This window comes from the organism of the source record quoted next, unplaced genomic scaffold (genome assembly GCF_019419815.1).
Source record: "Pyrus x bretschneideri cultivar Hongxiangsu unplaced genomic scaffold, Pyrus_bretschneideri_v1 Contig13, whole genome shotgun sequence".
In the NCBI taxonomy this organism is placed as follows: domain Eukaryota; kingdom Viridiplantae; phylum Streptophyta; class Magnoliopsida; order Rosales; family Rosaceae; genus Pyrus; species Pyrus x bretschneideri.
Window position 1 is genome coordinate 3,440,901 of NW_025999424.1, and position 19,553 is coordinate 3,460,453.

Here is a 19,553-nt window from a genome sequence, read left to right on the forward strand (position 1 = left end):
CAAAAAATATAACGAAACTAAGTACCATTTAATAGTTGGTTTGATTTTTTATCAATACCACCATTGAAATCGAACCAAATCATTGTTAATCGGTTTGATTTGGTTGGTTTATGCCTAGTCCAAAAATTAAAAAAGGGTTCAACATTTTAGAATTTTAATTTTTTAAGCATCCACACATCTTTCACATTCCAATTCAATCAAAAGATTAAGTTTTCCGATACATAAATATTTATCAAGTCAAATAAAACTATGTTTTAGTTTAAAAAATCTCAGACTACCAAACGACTTATCTAAACTACATATTAAAAGAACTCTCTTTGTCAATTAAAATAGAGTGAAAATACTATTTAGTCTTTTATCACAACAACAAAATTAAGAGTAGTAATGTAATTTTACAAAACAAAATTTTGCTATTTTTTGTTTGAGCCTCACCTACATGTAATTTAACATCTCTAATTTTGATTTTGTTTAAAAAAAAAAAAAAAAAACCTCTCTTCTTCCATCTCCACTCTCACGTTCTCTCTCACTCTCTTATTCTCTCCAAATTTAATAACAAAAATAAAAAATTTGGCACACATTTTGTAAGCATAAAAGGAATTGGATCCCATCCGGATCCACTTTGTGGGGATCCTCACATCTTAACTATTCATCGTGTATTGTATGGTCAGAAATTATATGATTTTTTTATATTTAAAATTAAACATAAATAGTATTTGACGAAAACTGATCACACGATTTATGATTAACGGCTAGGATGTGGAGATCCTTAGGATCCCCACAAAGTGATCTTGAGGATCCTCTTCAAGCATAAATTACACACAAATGTCTATTTGTAAATAGTCATTAAGCTTATATTATGCTGTGACTTAAAATACACATAAATCTCTAAAGAGTTTTTATCATAAATAGTCCCTGAGATTGATCTATCCCATCAAGATGGTCTATAAAATTGAAAATTGATCAATGTGGTTCCTGAAAATGGGTCTCGCACATCAATGTGATCATTTCATCACAATGCTGTCAAAAAATCTATTATGTGCTAATATGACACATACCACAAGTCTATTTAAATATTGTCATGCAAATTAAAATAATTTAAAAAACTATTTATATTTAAATATTAACAAAATATTTTTGTATAATTAAAAAAAAAAATAAAAGAGGTTTTTGTTGCAACCCTTCTACCAATTGCTCCTCCGTCGCAATTTCGCACCGTCCCTCCCTTCAATATAAACCCCACATCCTGAACCACTCCGAAATACCAAAACCTTCAAATTCTTCCACATAAAAGTCTACTAATTGTCGATAATTACTTTCAAATTCCAAACCGCAATCCCTCATCCATTTGATGATTCTGGACAATCTGGAGAGTGGGTTCAAGGATTTGGGTTTGTATTTTCAAGTAATACTTTTCTGGAGTATAGATTCAGTGATTTGTGAACACTCCTCCTTGGTTCAAATTGCACGTCTCAATTCTGGAAATCGGGTTAAGGAATTGGGATTTTCAAAGTTTTATAGAGTTGTTCTGATATCTTCAAAACTTGAGGTTGATTTTTGCACCCATTTTTCTCTGAACGTCGTTCAGTTTACGTGCTCCTCCGGCATCTCAATTCGGTGAAAGTCTAAACTCATGTAGAGGATACAATTACATCAATTCGCCTCTGCATTTCATCAAAAGCAAAAGAGTCATAAGAAATAATGTACACATTCTTGTTCGGAACTCATGAATAATATCTGCCTCTTGTTTGGAAATTGGAACTCTTGCTTCGATTGTATTAGTTCACTATTACCTGACTATTGTATACAATTAAGTGCAGTTGCTAAATTCCTTTTTGGCATTTCGTTCTAAATTCCAATTCTTTGTTTTGACTTTTGAGCCTGTGAAATCAAAAATAAAAGTTTTTTCTTCAAACTAATATCACAGAAACCTTCGAATTCTCTCCCATTTCATTCGGTTAAAGAACACAATAATCTCACATTAAAATTAGAATTGACAAATTTCAGTTTAATATCGATTAGTTCCACTTCTAATTATACCGATGAATTTTTGTAATAAAACTCAAACATTTGTCTCGTTGTGCAAATAGTACAATGCAAGTCCACCATATAAACTCATATTTTTGAAATCTTGACACATTTTTAACTTCGTCGCTGACTTTCCCTTGGGTATAAATCACTACACACCTCACTTGAAGCTTTACATATAGGAGCTTCCTTCGTGTGGGTTTACAATGAGGATTACTTGACTAATCATTTTTTGTTGGTCGGTTAAAGGATGCCATTATCACTGCGCTAGTTTATTGTCTATGGTAATAATATTTCCACGCCACGACCACTCCAAAAGAAAATGACACTCTCCGTGGCAGCGATGTCTACATCTGGTGTTTTCTAAAGTCAAAGTTGCTTGGAGGACTCGTTGGTCGAAGGAAAGCCGGAATTAACGCTTTAATACAGATCTTTTTATTTTGAGCCAAAAAAAAAAAAAAAAAAAGCTTTAATCCTCTTTTTACATCACAACTTCACTTTTTTTTACTTAAATTATGGCCCGTCAAGAACTTCATCCTCCACAACTGGTCGCTTTCTATCCCACAGGGCAACTTCAAGCCGGAAAACTAGTCGCCTTCTTCTGTTCGACAAGAACCCATCCCACACCAAGCCGGAAAACTAGTCGCTTTCTATCTTTGTTTTGCATGTTCGAAGATGTAAGCTGAGTGCCGCTTCCTATTCCTACACCGGTATAAATATACTCAGAGACGGCCTTCTCTTCTGCCCAACATCGCGGCAGCGCCCAGTTGCATTTTTTCCCTCACAAGTTCATATTTCTGGTTCAATAATTGCATTTGAAGACGACGTCCACTCTACACAGCTCCTTCCATTCTTCAACCCTTGGCCGCTCACAAAAGTAAGTGCCTTTGTTTTCTGCTTTCATTTTTTGAGTGTAGCTCAAATCGCACTCACCGCCGGACCATTTGAATGTCTGCTTGCCATCTTAAGTACTCTCTTAAGCTTGACGGCCGCAATTGGCGATAGTGTTTTTCGCAAATCAGATTTGGAGTACTCTTTTGCCGGAATTTAAACAAAACAAAACGAAACACAGAGCTCTCTGTTTTTCGGTAAGAGAAAACAGAGCTCTTGCGTCTTTGTGTGTGTGAAGGTGTGACGAGTCTTCGGTCTGAATTTTGTTTTTGTATTGCTCTGTACAGAAGTGTCATATATACGCAGATGGATCGTGTTCCAAACATTGCTGTTAGCGTCCCTGTACGTTCGGAACTGAAAGGGTAAGTGTATAATCAGCTTGGTTTTTTTTTTTTTTTTTTTTTTTGCCTTTTATTTGGGAAGAATGATAGGGAGACCAAAAAGAATTGATTAATTAGCAATTGATCTATAGAACTGATAAGTCCCTCTAAGAGCTCTTTTTTTTTTTTTTTTTTTTTTTTTTGGTTCTATAGATATACGCCCTTGAAATTCCTATTTTTCAAACAAAAATCCATTCAATTTTAACCATTCAAATAAAACTCAAATTTCAAATAAACAGCCATGTAGATAAATATATAACCAATTATCACAACACATTTAATGCTTATGCCCAAAATCCTAATTTTTTCAATAAATATTATTACTCATCCTAATTATGATGAGCAATTAAATCCATATGAATATTTTACCTTTCTTGTATCATAAATATTAGTAACATATATAAATTAATTTACCATATTCAAAAAAAAATAATAGTAGACATATCTCGTATTGAAAAAGATAATAATTTTTTAATCATGTAATTACCTACAAATAAATTAATTTACCTACTGATGTAAAATATTATGGATTTTTTTTATTCACACCCCATAATTTGTTGAAAACACCCCACAATTAAATTTTCTCCCTACAATTCGAACTTTACCCTTCCTTTTGTTGAATTCACCCCAGCTCTCAAATACAAAAAATCTCACACAGCCACCCACCCACCACCACCCTTCTCCGGTGATTCCATTCAACCTAGCCAAAACACAAAATTGAAATTTCGTCGCAACATCCAACCAGTCTATCATAGAAACGATGGAAAGGGGTTTTGAACAGTTTTCTAGGCTGCATTTTCATCCATAATCACAGTAGCCCAACGCATGTATGATCATTCCCCTCAATCCTATGTTAAATGCCAAACAAAAGCATAACTATGAAAGAAAGAAAATTAAGATAGAATAGAGTCATAATTATACTAATTTACCTAAGTTTAAATTAATTTACATATTCCAAAAAAAAATAGTGATATTAGATATTGTTTGAATGTTGTGGTTTGTGCATGTAGGTAATTAAATAAACTTGCAATCTACTGCACATAAATCATGTAGGTAAATTAAACAATTTTCGAAGTAAATTAGACCCTTTAAATTTTGGTTTGATGGAATAGGTAAATTAGACTATTTTGTAGGTAAAAATTACGGTACATATAGCTTTGTTTTGGTGCATTAAGGATTGGAGTATATATACAATAGCCGAAGCTGTTTTAGGTTTAGTGCTACACTGGTAGGTAAATTAACTTGTATATTTAATGCACAAAGTCAAGAAATTGGTATTATTACTTTTCGATCGGCACCTTATAACAATTTGAAAGTAAATACCTTGAATACAATGAATGGCATGAAATATTTTGTAAAATAAATATAATAATTAAATGGATATAACAAGTAAAAGGTCCAAAAACTCTATCCAAGTATTAATATGGGTAGTTTAGGTATTTGAAAAATACACAATGTGAAAAGTCAAATTTAATTAAAAAAAATTGCTTAGTTGGAGTCTAGTCAATGGACTTTAATCAAGAAAACAAAAGGAAATGGATTCTAGTTAAGGAAAATATAGTTTCAAGGGGTAATGTTAAATTTTCATTTGTTTTTTTTGACAAATTAAGAGTGTTGAATGTCTAAATCAATCTGTTATTAACAAACATTGAAGAAAATGGCAATTGGCTTAGCTAGGTACCCTGTTATAACTTCCTTACGTACTAAATTAGTTCATTTCAAATGATATATTAGCGTGATTAATTTCTAGATATCATACATTCTCATTCTTCTTATTAGGTAGAGTAATACTAGGAAGACCAGATATTTATACCACACGAGTCACTTTTCATATTAGATGGTATAAAAATATTGTATTCCTATCATTTTTCTATTAGTTAAGATTACTATATATATTTCATTAATGCAATTCCATTTAATTTTCTCATTAACTATATATGTATAACAGCACAAGGGAAGAATTTTCTACAAAAGGATTACATAATTTCAAAGTTGCATTTCATTTTCTAGTGATTATCGTTAATCCTAGCTCCACACAAGCACATTTCAACCCAATGTTCCTTTCCAGTCCATGAATTGTATGATTCCTCATCCAGAATGAGATTGCCTTGTCCTCCCAAGGCGTTCAATTCCTCCAAAACATTGAATTCTTTTTTTAACACGCTATATTCTACAGTAGTTTTCTTTATGAAAGAGAAAGTCCGTACTATAGTTGTAATTACATTTTTACTGTTTTACTTTTTTTTTTTACTCTGTTGAAATTAGTCCATACTAGTATAGAGCAATCTCCGTATCAGCAAACTAATAAGAAGTCTCGGAGTTTTGTTAGTACCAAACGGATTGCTGTAGAAATAAACGGATTTAAAAATTAGATTAGATTTTTCTTTTTTTGGGCAAACGAAAAGAGTGACTTGCCCTGATTAAAAGGAAGTTTAATTAGGTCTTTTTTTTTTTTTTTTAAGAAGAAGATTACGATATTTCATTCATTGATAATAGAGCATTACAAATACATATCATGAAGAACTCGGGCCCAATATAGTCCAACTCATAAAATAAGAAAAAAAAATTAACAAGTAAAAGTAATACCCCAAACCTAAACCTAAACCATGGTAGAAGTTACTTGAGGAAGCTCATCAGTTTGTTCTTCGGGTTCCATTACAAATCGTCGGGTGATCATGTTTGGATGCTCTTTCAATTTGTTAAATGTATGAACAACTGATGCAACTGTACTTTTATACAACGCTTCAAGGTATTTGCAGGCGTACTCAGCTATAACGCTCACAAACCAAACAACCCAAAAGAATAGTGTAGCTAGCCCTAAACCTAGCACAAGGATCACCATTTCTAAAATCAAGGCAAGAGTTCCCAAGAGGAGAGAAAAGGGTGAATGGCCAACACGCGAATAGAAAAGGGCGAACGACCAATCAGAGAGGAGAGAAAGCCTTTAGAAATTTTTGCCTTTTCTATTCTAATAGAAAAGCCCTTTCTATTCGCCCTCCCCTCCCGACTTTACCCTCGCCAAATATAATCAGGTACTATTACATCAGTTTGCAAGTCCTGCTCTGAAGCTCTACAAGTAAAATCTGAGACGGCTTTCTGATCCACCGATTTGCATTTCAAGCGACTCACACTGTCCAGAGCTCCTTCCATTGTTCTACCGTTGTGTGCTTTTAAAAGTAAGTGCTGTTTTTTTTTTTTTTTTGTGCTTTCATTTTGTGAGTAGCTCAAAACTAACCGGCTTTTTTTGCTCGCATTAACCGCCGGACCTGTTACGGTAGCATTTGAATATCTGCCTGTCATCTTAAGTACTGTCTTAAGCTTGACGGCCGCTATTGACCATATTCTTCGTCAATTTCTGTTTTGGAGTTCTCTTTCGCTGGAAATTTAAAAAAAGAAAACAGAGCTCTTGTTTCTGTGTGAAGGTGTGATGAGTTTTCGATCTGACGATCTGGATTTTGTGTTTGTTTTCCTCTGTACAGAAGTGTCATATATACACAGATTATTGCATAAATATATCTCTTGCCTCATCAATATGCTAGGCATCTTCATCCAACTGAAGCAGGAAGCCAAAAATGAGTCTCTGTTCGATACAAACTACCCAATTATGGTGTCTCTTATCGTTGCCATACTCGCTTATGGTGGATCACTAATTGGCTCCAGAATATTGCATGTTCAAGCTCACCCTAATTTGGATTTGGCAGAATCAATCATCAATAAGATTAGCCTCCTCTTTGGAACTCTTGTCATGATTTTAGAAGTGGTGATCCTTGTGCCAATTTTAGGGCTTGTAGCCGGATTGCTCTGGGTTGTTTGGTTTGTGAAGGTTGTACGAAATGACTACGCCTTCGAGTACCTCAAAACGTTGTGTGAAAATGCAATTGCATCAGTTGTTCATACATTTAGCAAATTGAAAGATTATTTGAATATGATCATCCAACGTTTTGCAACGGAACTAGAAGAACAAACTAATGAGCTTCGTCAAGGAACTTCTACCACAGTTTAGGTCTGGGGTATTTCTTTTACTCGTTATTTTTTTACTTATTTTGTTGAGTTGGACTATATTGAACTCAGCATATGAATAGTTAAGTGTGAAGTGGTAATATGTGAAAGAAAATTCGAGCAATGACATCCTAATTGAATAGCTCTTTCAAGCACGACTGCATTTTGTGCTCCGTTTTGCTGTTTCATTTCTTGCGCTGCTTTTTCTTGCTAGCTCCATGTGGAGTATATTACTATGAAACTTTTTGGGTTAAATAGATAACGTTAAAATATTGCTACGTAAATTTATATGAAGGGGATAAAGAATAGAGGGAGGGCAGAGAACGGAGTCTGGGTTTTGAGTGAAGGGGAAAAGCAGTGTCTGTATCACACTTGGCGTGGGAGGTTATTGGCCACGAAACGACATACAAAAGGTTGTCGTGCCATCCACTCTGGAAGGGAGGGAAAAATTTGTGCTAAATTTTATCACCTACGTCCCATTTCACTTTCATCTCTTTTCAAATAAAACGGGTTTAGCATCACGAGGAAAATTTTAAACTTTGGTCATTGGATCACGTGGACGTGAAGTCACTAGTGTTTGAAATTTCTTTGATACGGTTGATGTTTCTGTAAAAATATCAAAAAAATTCGAAAAAAGATATGGAAAACTAACCAACTCAAATTGTAGTTGTTGGTTCGACTTTTACCATTAAAAAGTCAAATGGTTTAGAAATCGAACCAAACTTTTAGTGGTGGTTTTGGTTATGGGTGAGCATGGTTCGGTTTGTTTCAATTTGACACAAAAAATATAATGAAACTAATTACCATTTAACAATTCGGTTTGATTTTTTATCAATACCACCATTGAAATCGAACCAAATCATTGTTAATTGGTTTGATTTGGTTGGTTTAAGCTAGTCCATCACAAATACTAAAAAAGGGTTCAACATTCTAGAGTTTTAAGCTTTTAAGCATCCATACATCTTTCACATTCCAATTCAATCAAAAGATTAAGCTTTCCGATACATAAACTACATATTAATAGAACTCTCTTTATCAACCAAAATAGGATGAAAAGACTATTTAGTCTTCTATCACAACAAAATTTTTTTAAGGATAATAATGTAATTTTACAAAACAAAATTTTGCTATTTTTTTTGTTAAAACCTCACCTACATGTGATTTTAACATTTCTAATTAAAAAAAAAACAAAGAAACCTCTCTCCCTCCTTCTCAACTGCCACGTTCTCTCTCAATCTCTTACTCTCTCCAAATTTAAAAACAAAAATAAAAAATTTGGCACAAATTTTGTTTGTGGGCCCATATACTAGTTAGTTAGGGAAAAGAATCCTTGCCGGATCCTACAAAAGTATTGCATAAATATATATGTTCCCTCATCACCATGCTCGGCATCTTCGTCAAATTGAAGCAAGGAACTAGAAATGAGTCTCTGTTCAACACAGACTACCTAACTATGGTGTCCCTTATCGTTGCGCTAATTGCTTATGGCGGATCACTAATTGGCTCTAGAATACACGTCCAAACTCGCTCTAATTCGGATTTGGCAGAATCAATCATCAATAAGATTAGTCTCCTCTTTGGAATTCTTGCCTTGATTTTAGAAGTGGTGATCCATGTGCCAGGTTTAGGGCTAGTCGCCCTATTCTTCTAGGTTGTTTGGTTTGTGAACGTTGTAGTTGAGTACGCCTGTCAATACCTTGAAATGTTGTATCAAAGTGCAATGACATCAATTGTTCATACATTTGGAAAATTGAAAGACTATCTGTACATGATTATCCGATGTTTCACAATGAAACCTGAAGAACAAACTAATGAGCTTCCTCAAGTGAGTTCTACCACGGTTTAGGTTTAGGTTTAAAGTATACGTTTTACTCGTTATTTTTTTTCCTTATTTTGAGTTGGGCTACATTGAACTCAACTTATGATTAGTTAACTGCGAAGTGGTTATATGTGAGAGAAAATTCAATCAACGACATCCTAATTTCCGTGAAAAGAGTTGGTAATTAACTTTCTGATATATTTTTCGTGTTAGAGATAGAAAATATATGAGAAAACTAACTCTCGTGTTCCTCAACAATAAACATGGAGAGCTACCCTTTCCATAGAGATACAGAAGTGCATCGCAGTAGAGTTAATATGCATGGATATCTTTCCTTGGAATTTTTAAGCCATGGAGTTGTAATTGCACACAATCCTTAATTTGGTTTCCGGTATTCAGAGTGAACTTGTATGATTAATCAAAATAAGTTTACAGAAGAATTTGTTAAACTGAGACAAAGAGAGTGTAACATAAACTGCAGTAGTCTTCGAACCCAAAGCCGTGTCCATGCTGGTGCGCTTAACCACAAGGCTAGGAAGAAGGCCGGTGCTTGACGTTGATTTTTGCATCCATTTTTCTCTGAAACTATTTCATTCACGCATGCCAACGGCGTCTCAGTTTGGTGAAAGTCTCGACTTATACCGAGAATGTTGCATCTACTCGCCTCTGCATTTCGTCCCAAGCAGATTGTAAATTATAAGAGAAACAGTACACAATAACTTTCCCTTTCATTTTCAAATTCCAATCCAAGTTATGTATCAAATAAATTTTGTCTCCAACCATAACATTTGCTGATATTCTGTAACACACCTTCTCATCAATTCTGTCTCTTTATACTACTTGTAGTACAAATGCTAGTATCGACTCTCTAACATGTATAATCGCTAATATTGAATTGATGGTTAGGGCATTCCTCTTCAATTTATTATATTTCGGATTCACATTATTCCTCTCTTTAATCTAGTATAAAATAATAATATCGTTTGTAATAAAAAACAAACAAGAAATTAAAAAAAAAAATATTTAAATCAAAAACGACTTTGTTACGTACAAAGTTAACAAATAGCCTGAAACTTCTTTATAAATGGAAACTTTACACAAATAAAATTACATGCATTGGGATTGGTCTATATATATGAGGGAATCATGTCACATTCTGGCTGGAGGGGATAATCATGTCATTCTACCCAAGGGTCCATCATCCTCCATAGTCTTATCCAGATTCCAGGAAAAGGAAAGGAAACAGTCTTGTTCGACTCAGCACAGTCAGCAGCCGCTACCGACCAGTTGCACATTAAGTCAGCACATAATAAACTCAAAAAGGGAACAATTTAATTTCTGATTGTTTAAGTTGAAAAGACTAACCTGCTCCAATTAGGCACTCAACATTTATCTGAGCCGTTGATTTAATCTTGCGCATCTTCCATCTTTTATGATCAGATTAGAAGACATAAATGTTGTGGCATCAACATTTATCTGAGTCGCTTTCCATTTTGTTTTCTTCGTCAACGAGTCGCTTTCCAGTGTGGTTTCATCCTCAACAGTCGTTTTCCATTTTGGTTTGATCGTCAACACTCGCTTTCTGTCTTTGTTTTGCATATTCGATGAAGTGATCCTATTTCACACATCATTTTTAACTTTTCACACATCTTCTTGATTTGCGATTGTTGGATTAAATAAATTGAAGAACATCAATGAATCGAAATTAATTAGAAATGTGTGAGAAGTAAAAAGAAAAGTGTGAATAGCACACACATTTTCGTATAGTTTCAAACTCTTCGTATAGTTTCAAACTTTGTGTATAATTTCAAACTCTTCGTATAGTTTCAAACGGTATAATTTCACCTTTTCGTATAGTTTCAAAATTTTTGTATAATTTCAAACTCTTCGTATAGTTTCACTGTATAATTTCAAACTCTTCATATAGTTTCAAACTCTTGGTATAGTATCAAATTCTTCGTATGGTTTCAACTGTTTTTTATTTTTATTTTTATTGGGTTACGAGCTAGGGGGTTGTCGTTGATGGTAGGCCCACAGTTTGTCGCCTATGGATGCTGGCTCGTAGAAGTTATCCTACCCATCCAATTACTAATATTCCAACACCTGTCTAAATATGATCAGAGACCGCCTGCCCTTCCGCCCAACATCCAGGCAGCGCCCACTTGCATTTTTTCACTCACAAGATCATAGGTTCAGTAATTTGCATTTGAAGACGACGTACACCCTACAGAGCTCCGTCCATCGTTCTACCCTTGTCTGCTCACAAAAGTAGGTGCCCTTTTTCTTTTTCTTTTCTTTTTTTTTTTTTTGCGCTTCAATTTGGGAGTGTAGCTCAAAAGTAACTGCGTTTTTTTGCTCGCATTCATCGCCGGACTGGTTAGGGTACCATTTGAATATCTGCTTGACATTCTTAAGCACTGTCTTAAGCTTGACGGCTGTAAATGGCCATATTCTTCGTAACGAATTTCTGTTTTGGAGTCCTCTTTTGCCAGAATTTAAAAACGAAAAGAAAAAAAGAAAACAGAGCTCTCGTTTCTGGAAAGGAGAAAACAGAGCTCTTGTGTGTGTGTGCGTGTGAAGGTGTGACGAGTCTTCGATCTGAATTTTGTTATTGTATTCCTCTGTACAGAAGCGTTATATAACGCAGATGGATCGTGTCCCAGACATTGCTCGCTACGTTCGGAGCTAGAAGGGTAAGTGTATGATCTGCTTGCCTCTTTTCTTTTTATTCCTTTTATTTGGGGAAAATGATGGGATGCCAAAAAAGAACTGATTAATTAGCAATTAAGCTATAGAACTCAGCTCTTGATATGTCTAGGCATTTTTTTATTGAGAAATTAAGAGTGCCGAATGTCTATAACTCTATATCGATTAGTTATTAACAAACATTGAAGAAAAATACCAGCTAGCTATGTACCTTGTTACAACTTACCTACTTAATCAGTTTATTTCAGATGATTTATTAGCTTTATTAATTTATAGGTAGATCATACGTTCTCATTCTTTATATCACATTAGTGTACCATCTCATGTGACATGTGACATATACGCAACATTTATTAATATAAATTTATTAATTGAAGTGACATGTACACGTCATTTACCACATCAAATAGTACAAAAACATGGTCTTCCTAACATTTTTCTATTAATTAAGAAACCATATATATTGTAGATAATTCATTAATGCAATTCCATTCAACTTTTTCATTAACTATATGTATACAACACACAAGCCAAGAACGTTCTACAAATGTACTGCATACGTATATATGTTCCCTCATCACCATGTTGGGCGGTTTCCTCCGACTAAAGCAGGGAGTCAGAAATGAGTCTCTCTTCGACACAAACTATCCAACTATGGTGTCCCTTATCATTGCGCTAATCACTTATGTCGGATCACTAATTGGTTCTATAATACTACACGTCCAAGCTTGCCCAAATTCGGATTTAGCAGAATCAATCATCTATAAGATTAGCCTCCTCTTTGGAAGTCTTGCCTTGATTTTAGAAGTGGTGATCCTTGTGCCAGGTTTTCTTTTGGGTTGTTTGGTTTGTGAACATTGTAGCTGAGTACGCTTGCAAATACCTCAAAACGTTGTACCAAAATGTAATTGCATCAGTTGTTCATACATTTGCCAAATTGAAAGAGCATCTAAACATGATCATCTGACGTTTCACAATGGAATCCGAGGAACGAAATGATGAGCTTCCTCAAGCAACTTCTACCATGGTTTTAGTTTAGGTTTGGGGTATTATTTTTACGTGTTGTTTTTTGAGTTGGACTATATTGAACTCAGCTTATGAATAGTTAAGTGTGAAGTGGTAATATGTGAAAGAAGATTCAAGCAATGACATCCTAAATCCTAATTCTTGCGAAAAGAGTTGGCAATTAACATAATTTACTTTTCTAATGTATTTTTGTGCTAGAGAGAGAAAATATATGAGAAAAATAAGTAACGGAGAGGGATGAAAGAAGGTTGTGGGAGGAAGGAGGGATGAAAGGAGGTTGTGGGAGGAAGGAGGGATGAAAATTATATGAAATTAAAAACTTGATATAATGATAACTACCCTATATTAAGTTTTTGTTGTGTGTGTCATTTCGTACACATTATTTTTACATTTCTTCCACCGTCATTCTTTCACTCTTTTGAATTTCTTATTTCACTAAAACGTACTTTTCCTTTATGTATAACACAAAAAATGGTTAAAAATTAAAACCGAAATAAATACCAAATCAGTCTAGAATTTTTGTTTTGTAACTTAAATTCCTATGGTATATTCAGTTGTCACAGACTCTTTAATGAGATCGTGCGGCTGGAACTTAACCGTGCTTTAATTATTACTATCTTTTCTATTTCCTTTTTTTGTTTTTCCTTTTTCTGCCTCTCTTTAAGGAGACGCGCAGCAAACCACGCAGAGAGGTTCAATCGAACCCCAATCCCTCCTCCTTTTGATGATTCTGGACAATCTGGAGAATGGGTGTAAGGATTTGGATTTTTATTTAAAGTAATAGTTTTCTGGAGCATGGATTCGGTGATATGTGAATACTCCTCCTTGGTTCAAAACTTCAAATTGCACATCTCAATTTCTGGAAGTCGGGTTCAAGGAATTGGGAGTTTCAAAGTTTTATATTCTGACATCTTCTCTGAACGTCGTCAATGCGAGCAGATATTCAAATGCTACCGTAACCGGTCCGGTGGTCAGGGCAGGACTTGCACTGCGCAGCAATACTTGGCGAGCTGGAGAGGGCGAATAGAAAAAGTATTTTGGGTGGAATGACCTAAATGGACGCGGATAAACGCTGATTTTTTATTACTAGCCGAGTGTAAAGTCGGGAGGGTAAAGTTGGGAGAGGATGGTAAATAGAAAAAGCATTTTTGGGTGGAATGACCTAAATGGACGCGGATAACCACTTATTCTTGATTACTTGGCGAGGGTAAAGTCGGGAGAGGATGGCGAATAGAAAATGTTTTTTTGGGTGGAATAACATGCACCCGGTCTTTAACATTAACCTGGTGGCTCTTGATTTAATTTTTTTCTTTTCTTTTTCAATTTCTTGTTTGTTTTTTTTATTACAAATGATATGATTATTCCATACTAGATTAATGAGAAATTTATCACAGTTTCTATCCTCATAACCGGGGAAGCAGCAGTCGTTTTGGTGTCTTTATGAAAGACACCAAAACATTGAAATAGATTCAAATAGATTTCTCTCAAGGCGTTCAATTCCTCCAAAACATTGAATTCTTTTTTTAACACGCTATATTCTACATTAGTTTTCGTTATGAAAGAGAAAGTCCGTACTATAGTTGTAATTACATTTTTACTGTTTTACTTTTCTTTTTTACTCTGTTGAAATTAGTCCATACTAGTATAGAGCAATCTCCGTATCAGCAAACTAGCAAGAAGCCGGTATAAAACAACTTTGCACACTGGAAAATGCACTAGAAATGCACACTGGGACCCTGCAATAGAAAAGCAACTTTGCATTTTCAAGTGTGCTTGGCGTGTAGAGCCAAATATATAAACAACCATTGCGCACCGCGCAGTGCAAGACCTGCCCTGAAGCTCTACAAGTATAATCCAGAGACGGCTTTCTGATCCAGTAATTTGCATTTCAAGCGACTCACACTGTCCTGAGCTCCTTCCATTGTTCTACCATTGTGTGCTCATAAAAGTAAGTGCTGTTTTTTTTTTTTTTTTTTTTTTTTTGTGCTTTCATTTTGTGAGTAGCTCAAAACTAACCGGCTTATTTTGCTTGCATTAACCGCCGGACCGGTTACGGTAGCATTTGAATATCTGCCTGCCATCTTAACACTACTACAATATATGCTATCACCGGCGGAGGACAAACCGACGAGAAATCAACTTTCTGTCGAAAATTTGGCACAAATCCGACATTACATAATGTAATGTCGCTTTTCAATAGCGACACTATTGCTAGGGTCGCAAAAGGGCTTCAGCGTCGCTTTTTGAGCTTAATCCGCCACTACACAGTGTCGCTTTAAAGCGACACTAACCCTAACGTCGGTTTAAAGCGACGCATACTTACACGTGGATCAGCTATTTAATAATAAAGTATGCAGTATACTGTCGCTTTAAAGCGACATTATATTAAAATGAAATAAATAAAATATTCCTTAAACCGACGTTAGATAACAATGAAATAAATAAAATATAAAAACTAGCGACGCATACTTACACGTGCATCAGCTATTTAATAATAAAGTATGCAGTATACTGTCGCTTTAAAGCGACATTATATTGAAATGAAATAAATAAAATATTCCTTAAACCGACGTTAGATAACAATTAAATAAATAAAATATAAAAACTAGTAACGGTCTTAACCGACACTATATTTTTTAATAATAATAAAAGTGGATGAACAACTGCATGCAATTTCAATTAATTCCAACCAAAAAAAATTATAAATTTTAAGATCAAAATAAACATTAATGAAAATAAATAACAAAAACAATAGTGCCAAACCGTACATTTCACATTTCACATAAAATCCAAAAAGTCGTCCGTCGTAACAAACATTAAATCCGACATTACAAACATAACATAAAAAAACAAAAAGATAGACCAATTATACTGTCGTATTTAACCGACAAGAAAAAGAACCAATTAAACTACCCAACCGAATCTGCGCCTGAACGTCGTCCAGATCCTTCTGCTTGAGAATCTTCTCCTTGAGATACTCCTCCTTGAGATCCTCCATCTGATCCAAAAATCCTCGACAAGTCCACATCAAATCCAACACCTGCAAGCATTCCAGAAAACCCCCCAACTGGAACTTCAGGAAAAGATCCACTAGGAGCAGCCATCTCAGGTCGATATACTGGCACTTGATAAGGTGGCTGCTGCATATATGGCATGGGCGGCTGCTGCATGTATGGCATGGGCGGCTGCTGCATGTATGGCATGGGCTGCGCAGGCATCGGATACACAGGATATAGAGGTTGCTGATTATTGCCAGCATACGGATATGCAGGGGAAGGCTGACTTTGGCCCGACTGTTGAGGAGGTTGACTGTGGCCTGATTGTTGGGTTCCCGGGCTATATGGTGGTTGTGGCTGAAATCTTTGAAAAAACCATGCAAACAACTGATTTTGCTTGTTCTCCAGGTCCGAAATCCGTTTATTATTATTTTCGTCTCTCAATTTCAACTCATTATTTTGAGTCATTAGCAACGCCATTGAACTCTTAGATGATCTCCTAGAGGAAATTGATGTAGAAGATGCAGAAGATGCATAAGACACCATATCAGGAGTCACACCATGACCGTATCCTCTGACTCTATTATACCTCTCAGGACCCATAGTATCAACATAAACTTGGGTCCTAAGATCTTCATTATCGTCTTGGCCCGACTCAATCAATGTTTGCAGGTTGCTCTCCATTGTTGACTTGCATTACAATTTTTAAAAACAAAAATTCAATCGTAAAACAGAAAAATAAGCTATAGATAATAAATACTAATAAAATCAAATACTAACACGAAAAAATCAATTACCCCTGTACGCTCCGATGTTTCATCAATCCATGATTTATCTTTTCGTGTATGACATTCACGAAAAAAGGTTACAGGATCTGCTTCTTTCCCATGCTTCTTCCGCTTTATCAAAAATAAAATTTCATACAAACAAATTAAGCAAACCTCATACTAAAAATAAATATAATTATTTAAAATTAATCATCTCTTGAAAATGTACAATCCATACATATTCTTCCCGCACTCTTGCAAAGGATTTTGTACCAGTAGTATGGTTCATTGATTTCAATCCCCGATTAATCTTATTTTTTTCAGCAACCTCCTGAAAAAAAACGAACGAAAAAAGAAAAGATTATATTAGGCAACTTTAAAGTTATAACGAAATAAATCGTGTAGGGTTTACCTTTGTTTTGTCTCTATTCCAATATGCCAACAAATCATTCCACTGGGTAGGAATCACATCAGGAGGAGGCTCGCTGCGAACCTGTTCTGCTCTTTTAGTATAATACTTTTTTTTTAACTTATTTCTAAACTCTTTGTGCGCATGCTCCGCAATCTTAAGCGTCATATGACGGATCAAAGGCATTTTTACTATATCTGCATCTTCAAAAAAGATACTTCCCTACATACATAAAAACAAAAAACAAAAAAAATCACGCTAGTCAAATATTATTACAATCATTGACCTATTCTTCTATTTTCAACTAAAAATAAAAAGATCTATATATACCTTTATTCTATTCCAAAAAGCTTCCTTATCTTCTTCCGTAACCTTACGCCAATCTTTCTCCAACGGAAGATTTCTATAGTCCCTAACCTCCGCTGCTACATGTTTTGAAAAAGCACTAGCGTTATCACTAATGCATTTTCCGGACGAATCAAACGAACAAAGCTGTTTCGTCCATTTAGGAATTGAGGGTCCACGCCTCCGTTGAGATGTACCTTGTTAATACAAACACACAATTAAAAAGTAGGAAACAAAAGTATATTTTCAGATTAGCAATAATAATCGTTCAAACACACAAAAAAAAAAAAAAAAACTGACACTCATAACAATTCAAAAAAGAACCAGCATCACCCTCGTCCTCTTCCAAATGAAGTTCCTCAGAACGTTGATCTTCACGGGAATTATCCATTGCAAAACTTAATGGAAGGAGAAGGAAGTGGGGGAAAGAGGAAGCTAGAAATGGGGGAAAGAGGAAGCCAGAAATGGGTGATAGAGAGGAGAGACAGAAGTGGAACACGGAAGTGAAGGGAGACAGAAATTAAATATGGATAACAACTTAGCGTCGAAATATGAATACATTACGTCGCTTAAAACCGACACAATCACTGACTAAACCTCCCCACACGTAACCTGACATAAAGCCTGCTATACTTGTCAGTGCAAGCCTATTGCGTCGCTTTAAACCGACGTTATCTTGCATAGCGTCGAAATAAGGGCCTACTGCGTCGTTTAAAACCGACGTTAGCTTGCATAGCGTCGAAATAAGCACAGGTTTGTGTCGCTTAAAACCGCCACTATATCTGATTCGACCTATATTATAGCCTGACATAGTTTTGACTGAAAGTCTGACATGTTTCAGTCATAAATGCCTTTGCGTCGAAATAAGGTCACATTGCGTCGGTTTTAACCGACGTTAGCCTGACAGGTTTTTAATAAGAGAAAGTTTGTGTCGAAATATGAAAACATTTGCTTCGAAATAAGAATCGTCTGACATTCAATTAGTCTCGAAAATGTATAATTTTGCCTCGATTAAAACCAGTCCAAGTTGACATGCCAATCAATTCAACCCATTCCCAGCAAAAAATACCGGGAAACCTCCCGCCGAACATAAAAATAAAATTTGTACTTCCCAAAAAAAAAGGAACAAATAAATAAATGTATTAAGTTATGTTATGTCATATAATATTTTAATAAATAATTAGACATGCCAATCAATTTACCCAAAATTTAAAAATAATTAGTTATGTTATGTCATATAATATTTTAATAAATAAATTTATTAAGTTGAATCAATTTTTTTTGCACTGTAATTGTTATTTTAATTTGTTGTTATTTTGATAATTTTTTGTTGTTATTTACTAGAATGGATTAGATGAACATAATTTGAGTTGTTATGAGAAAATGGAATGAATAATATTTATAAGCATTTATGTTAAATTAACAATATTAAATATAACCTAAACTTATAATATTTAGGAATATAAGAATATATTATGTTAAATTAATTTTTTTTGCACTCTAATTGTTATTTTAATTTGTTGTTATTTTGATACATTTGATAACATTTGGTTGTTATTTACTAGAATGGATTAAACACCATTGAACCCAAATCAAAGTTGGAAGTGTGGTGATATGTAGAGTTGCTCCACATCGGAAAGTTAATTACCCTAGAAAGCTTAGAAGAGTTGAGTCACTCTTTGTATTTTAAATTGAAGATCGAATTCATTCATTGTATTCATATAGGGTCAAGGAGTGTAGTTATAAAAAATCATCTAAATCGGAGTTAAAATAACCGTTAAATCGTGATTTTTCGTTTATAACCGTCGAAAAGTTTTGTCCCGTTACTTGATCTCTGAATGTTTTTTTTTTGTGATTTTTTGCTGATGTGATCTCCAAGCATATACAAACAATTTTGACGGTTTGGATCGTTGAAATTAGTTTTGGAGAATTCGTAAAACGATAGATTGGCTAACACTTAGAGTTTATTTATACTTTCATTAAGTATAACGTAAGATTTTGTGGTATCCACTTGTGTAAATATTTTAAATTGAAGATCGAATTCATTCATTGTATTCATATAGGGTCAAGGAGTGTAGTTATAAAAAATCATCTAAATCGGAGTTAAAATAACCGTTAAATCGTGATTTTTCGTTTATAACCGTCGAAAAGCTTTGTCCCGTTACTTGATCTCTGAATGTTTTTTTTTTG

General features: G+C 34.6%; 1 protein-coding gene and 1 long non-coding RNA gene across 2 annotated transcripts; one reads left to right on the forward strand and one right to left on the reverse strand.

Moving 5' to 3' along the window:
• The first annotated feature begins 11,156 nt into the window (after positions 1 to 11,156).
• On the forward strand, positions 11,157 to 12,041 carry LOC125474860. Its single transcript, XR_007256229.1, has 2 exons — positions 11,157 to 11,382; positions 11,744 to 12,041. It is a non-coding gene; the product is annotated as an uncharacterized LOC125474860 (long non-coding RNA).
• A 3,584-nt stretch (positions 12,042 to 15,625) lies between these two features.
• On the reverse strand, positions 15,626 to 18,424 carry LOC125474858 (histone acetyltransferase KAT6A-like). Its single transcript, XM_048578995.1, has 4 exons — positions 17,022 to 18,424; positions 16,848 to 16,940; positions 16,640 to 16,741; positions 15,626 to 16,532 (listed from the first exon to the last, which is right to left on the reverse strand). Exons 1-4 carry the CDS (start codon positions 17,202 to 17,204, stop codon positions 15,756 to 15,758), a joined length of 1,155 nt encoding a protein of 384 aa, XP_048434952.1. The 5' UTR covers positions 17,205 to 18,424; the 3' UTR covers positions 15,626 to 15,755.
• Positions 18,425 to 19,553: the final 1,129 nt, after the last annotated feature.

Coding starts and splice junctions, on each gene's coding strand:
- LOC125474858 (XM_048578995.1), bottom strand. CDS start 17,204: ATGCCTTTGATCCGTCATATGACGCTTAAGATTGCGGAGCATGCGCAC. Junction 16,941..17,021: donor GGAATAGAGACAAAACAAAG/GTAAACCCTACA, acceptor GTTTTTTTTCAG/GAGGTTGCTGAAAAAAATAA. Junction 16,533..16,639: donor AAACATCGGAGCGTACAGGG/GTAATTGATTTT, acceptor TTGTAATGCAAG/TCAACAATGGAGAGCAACCT.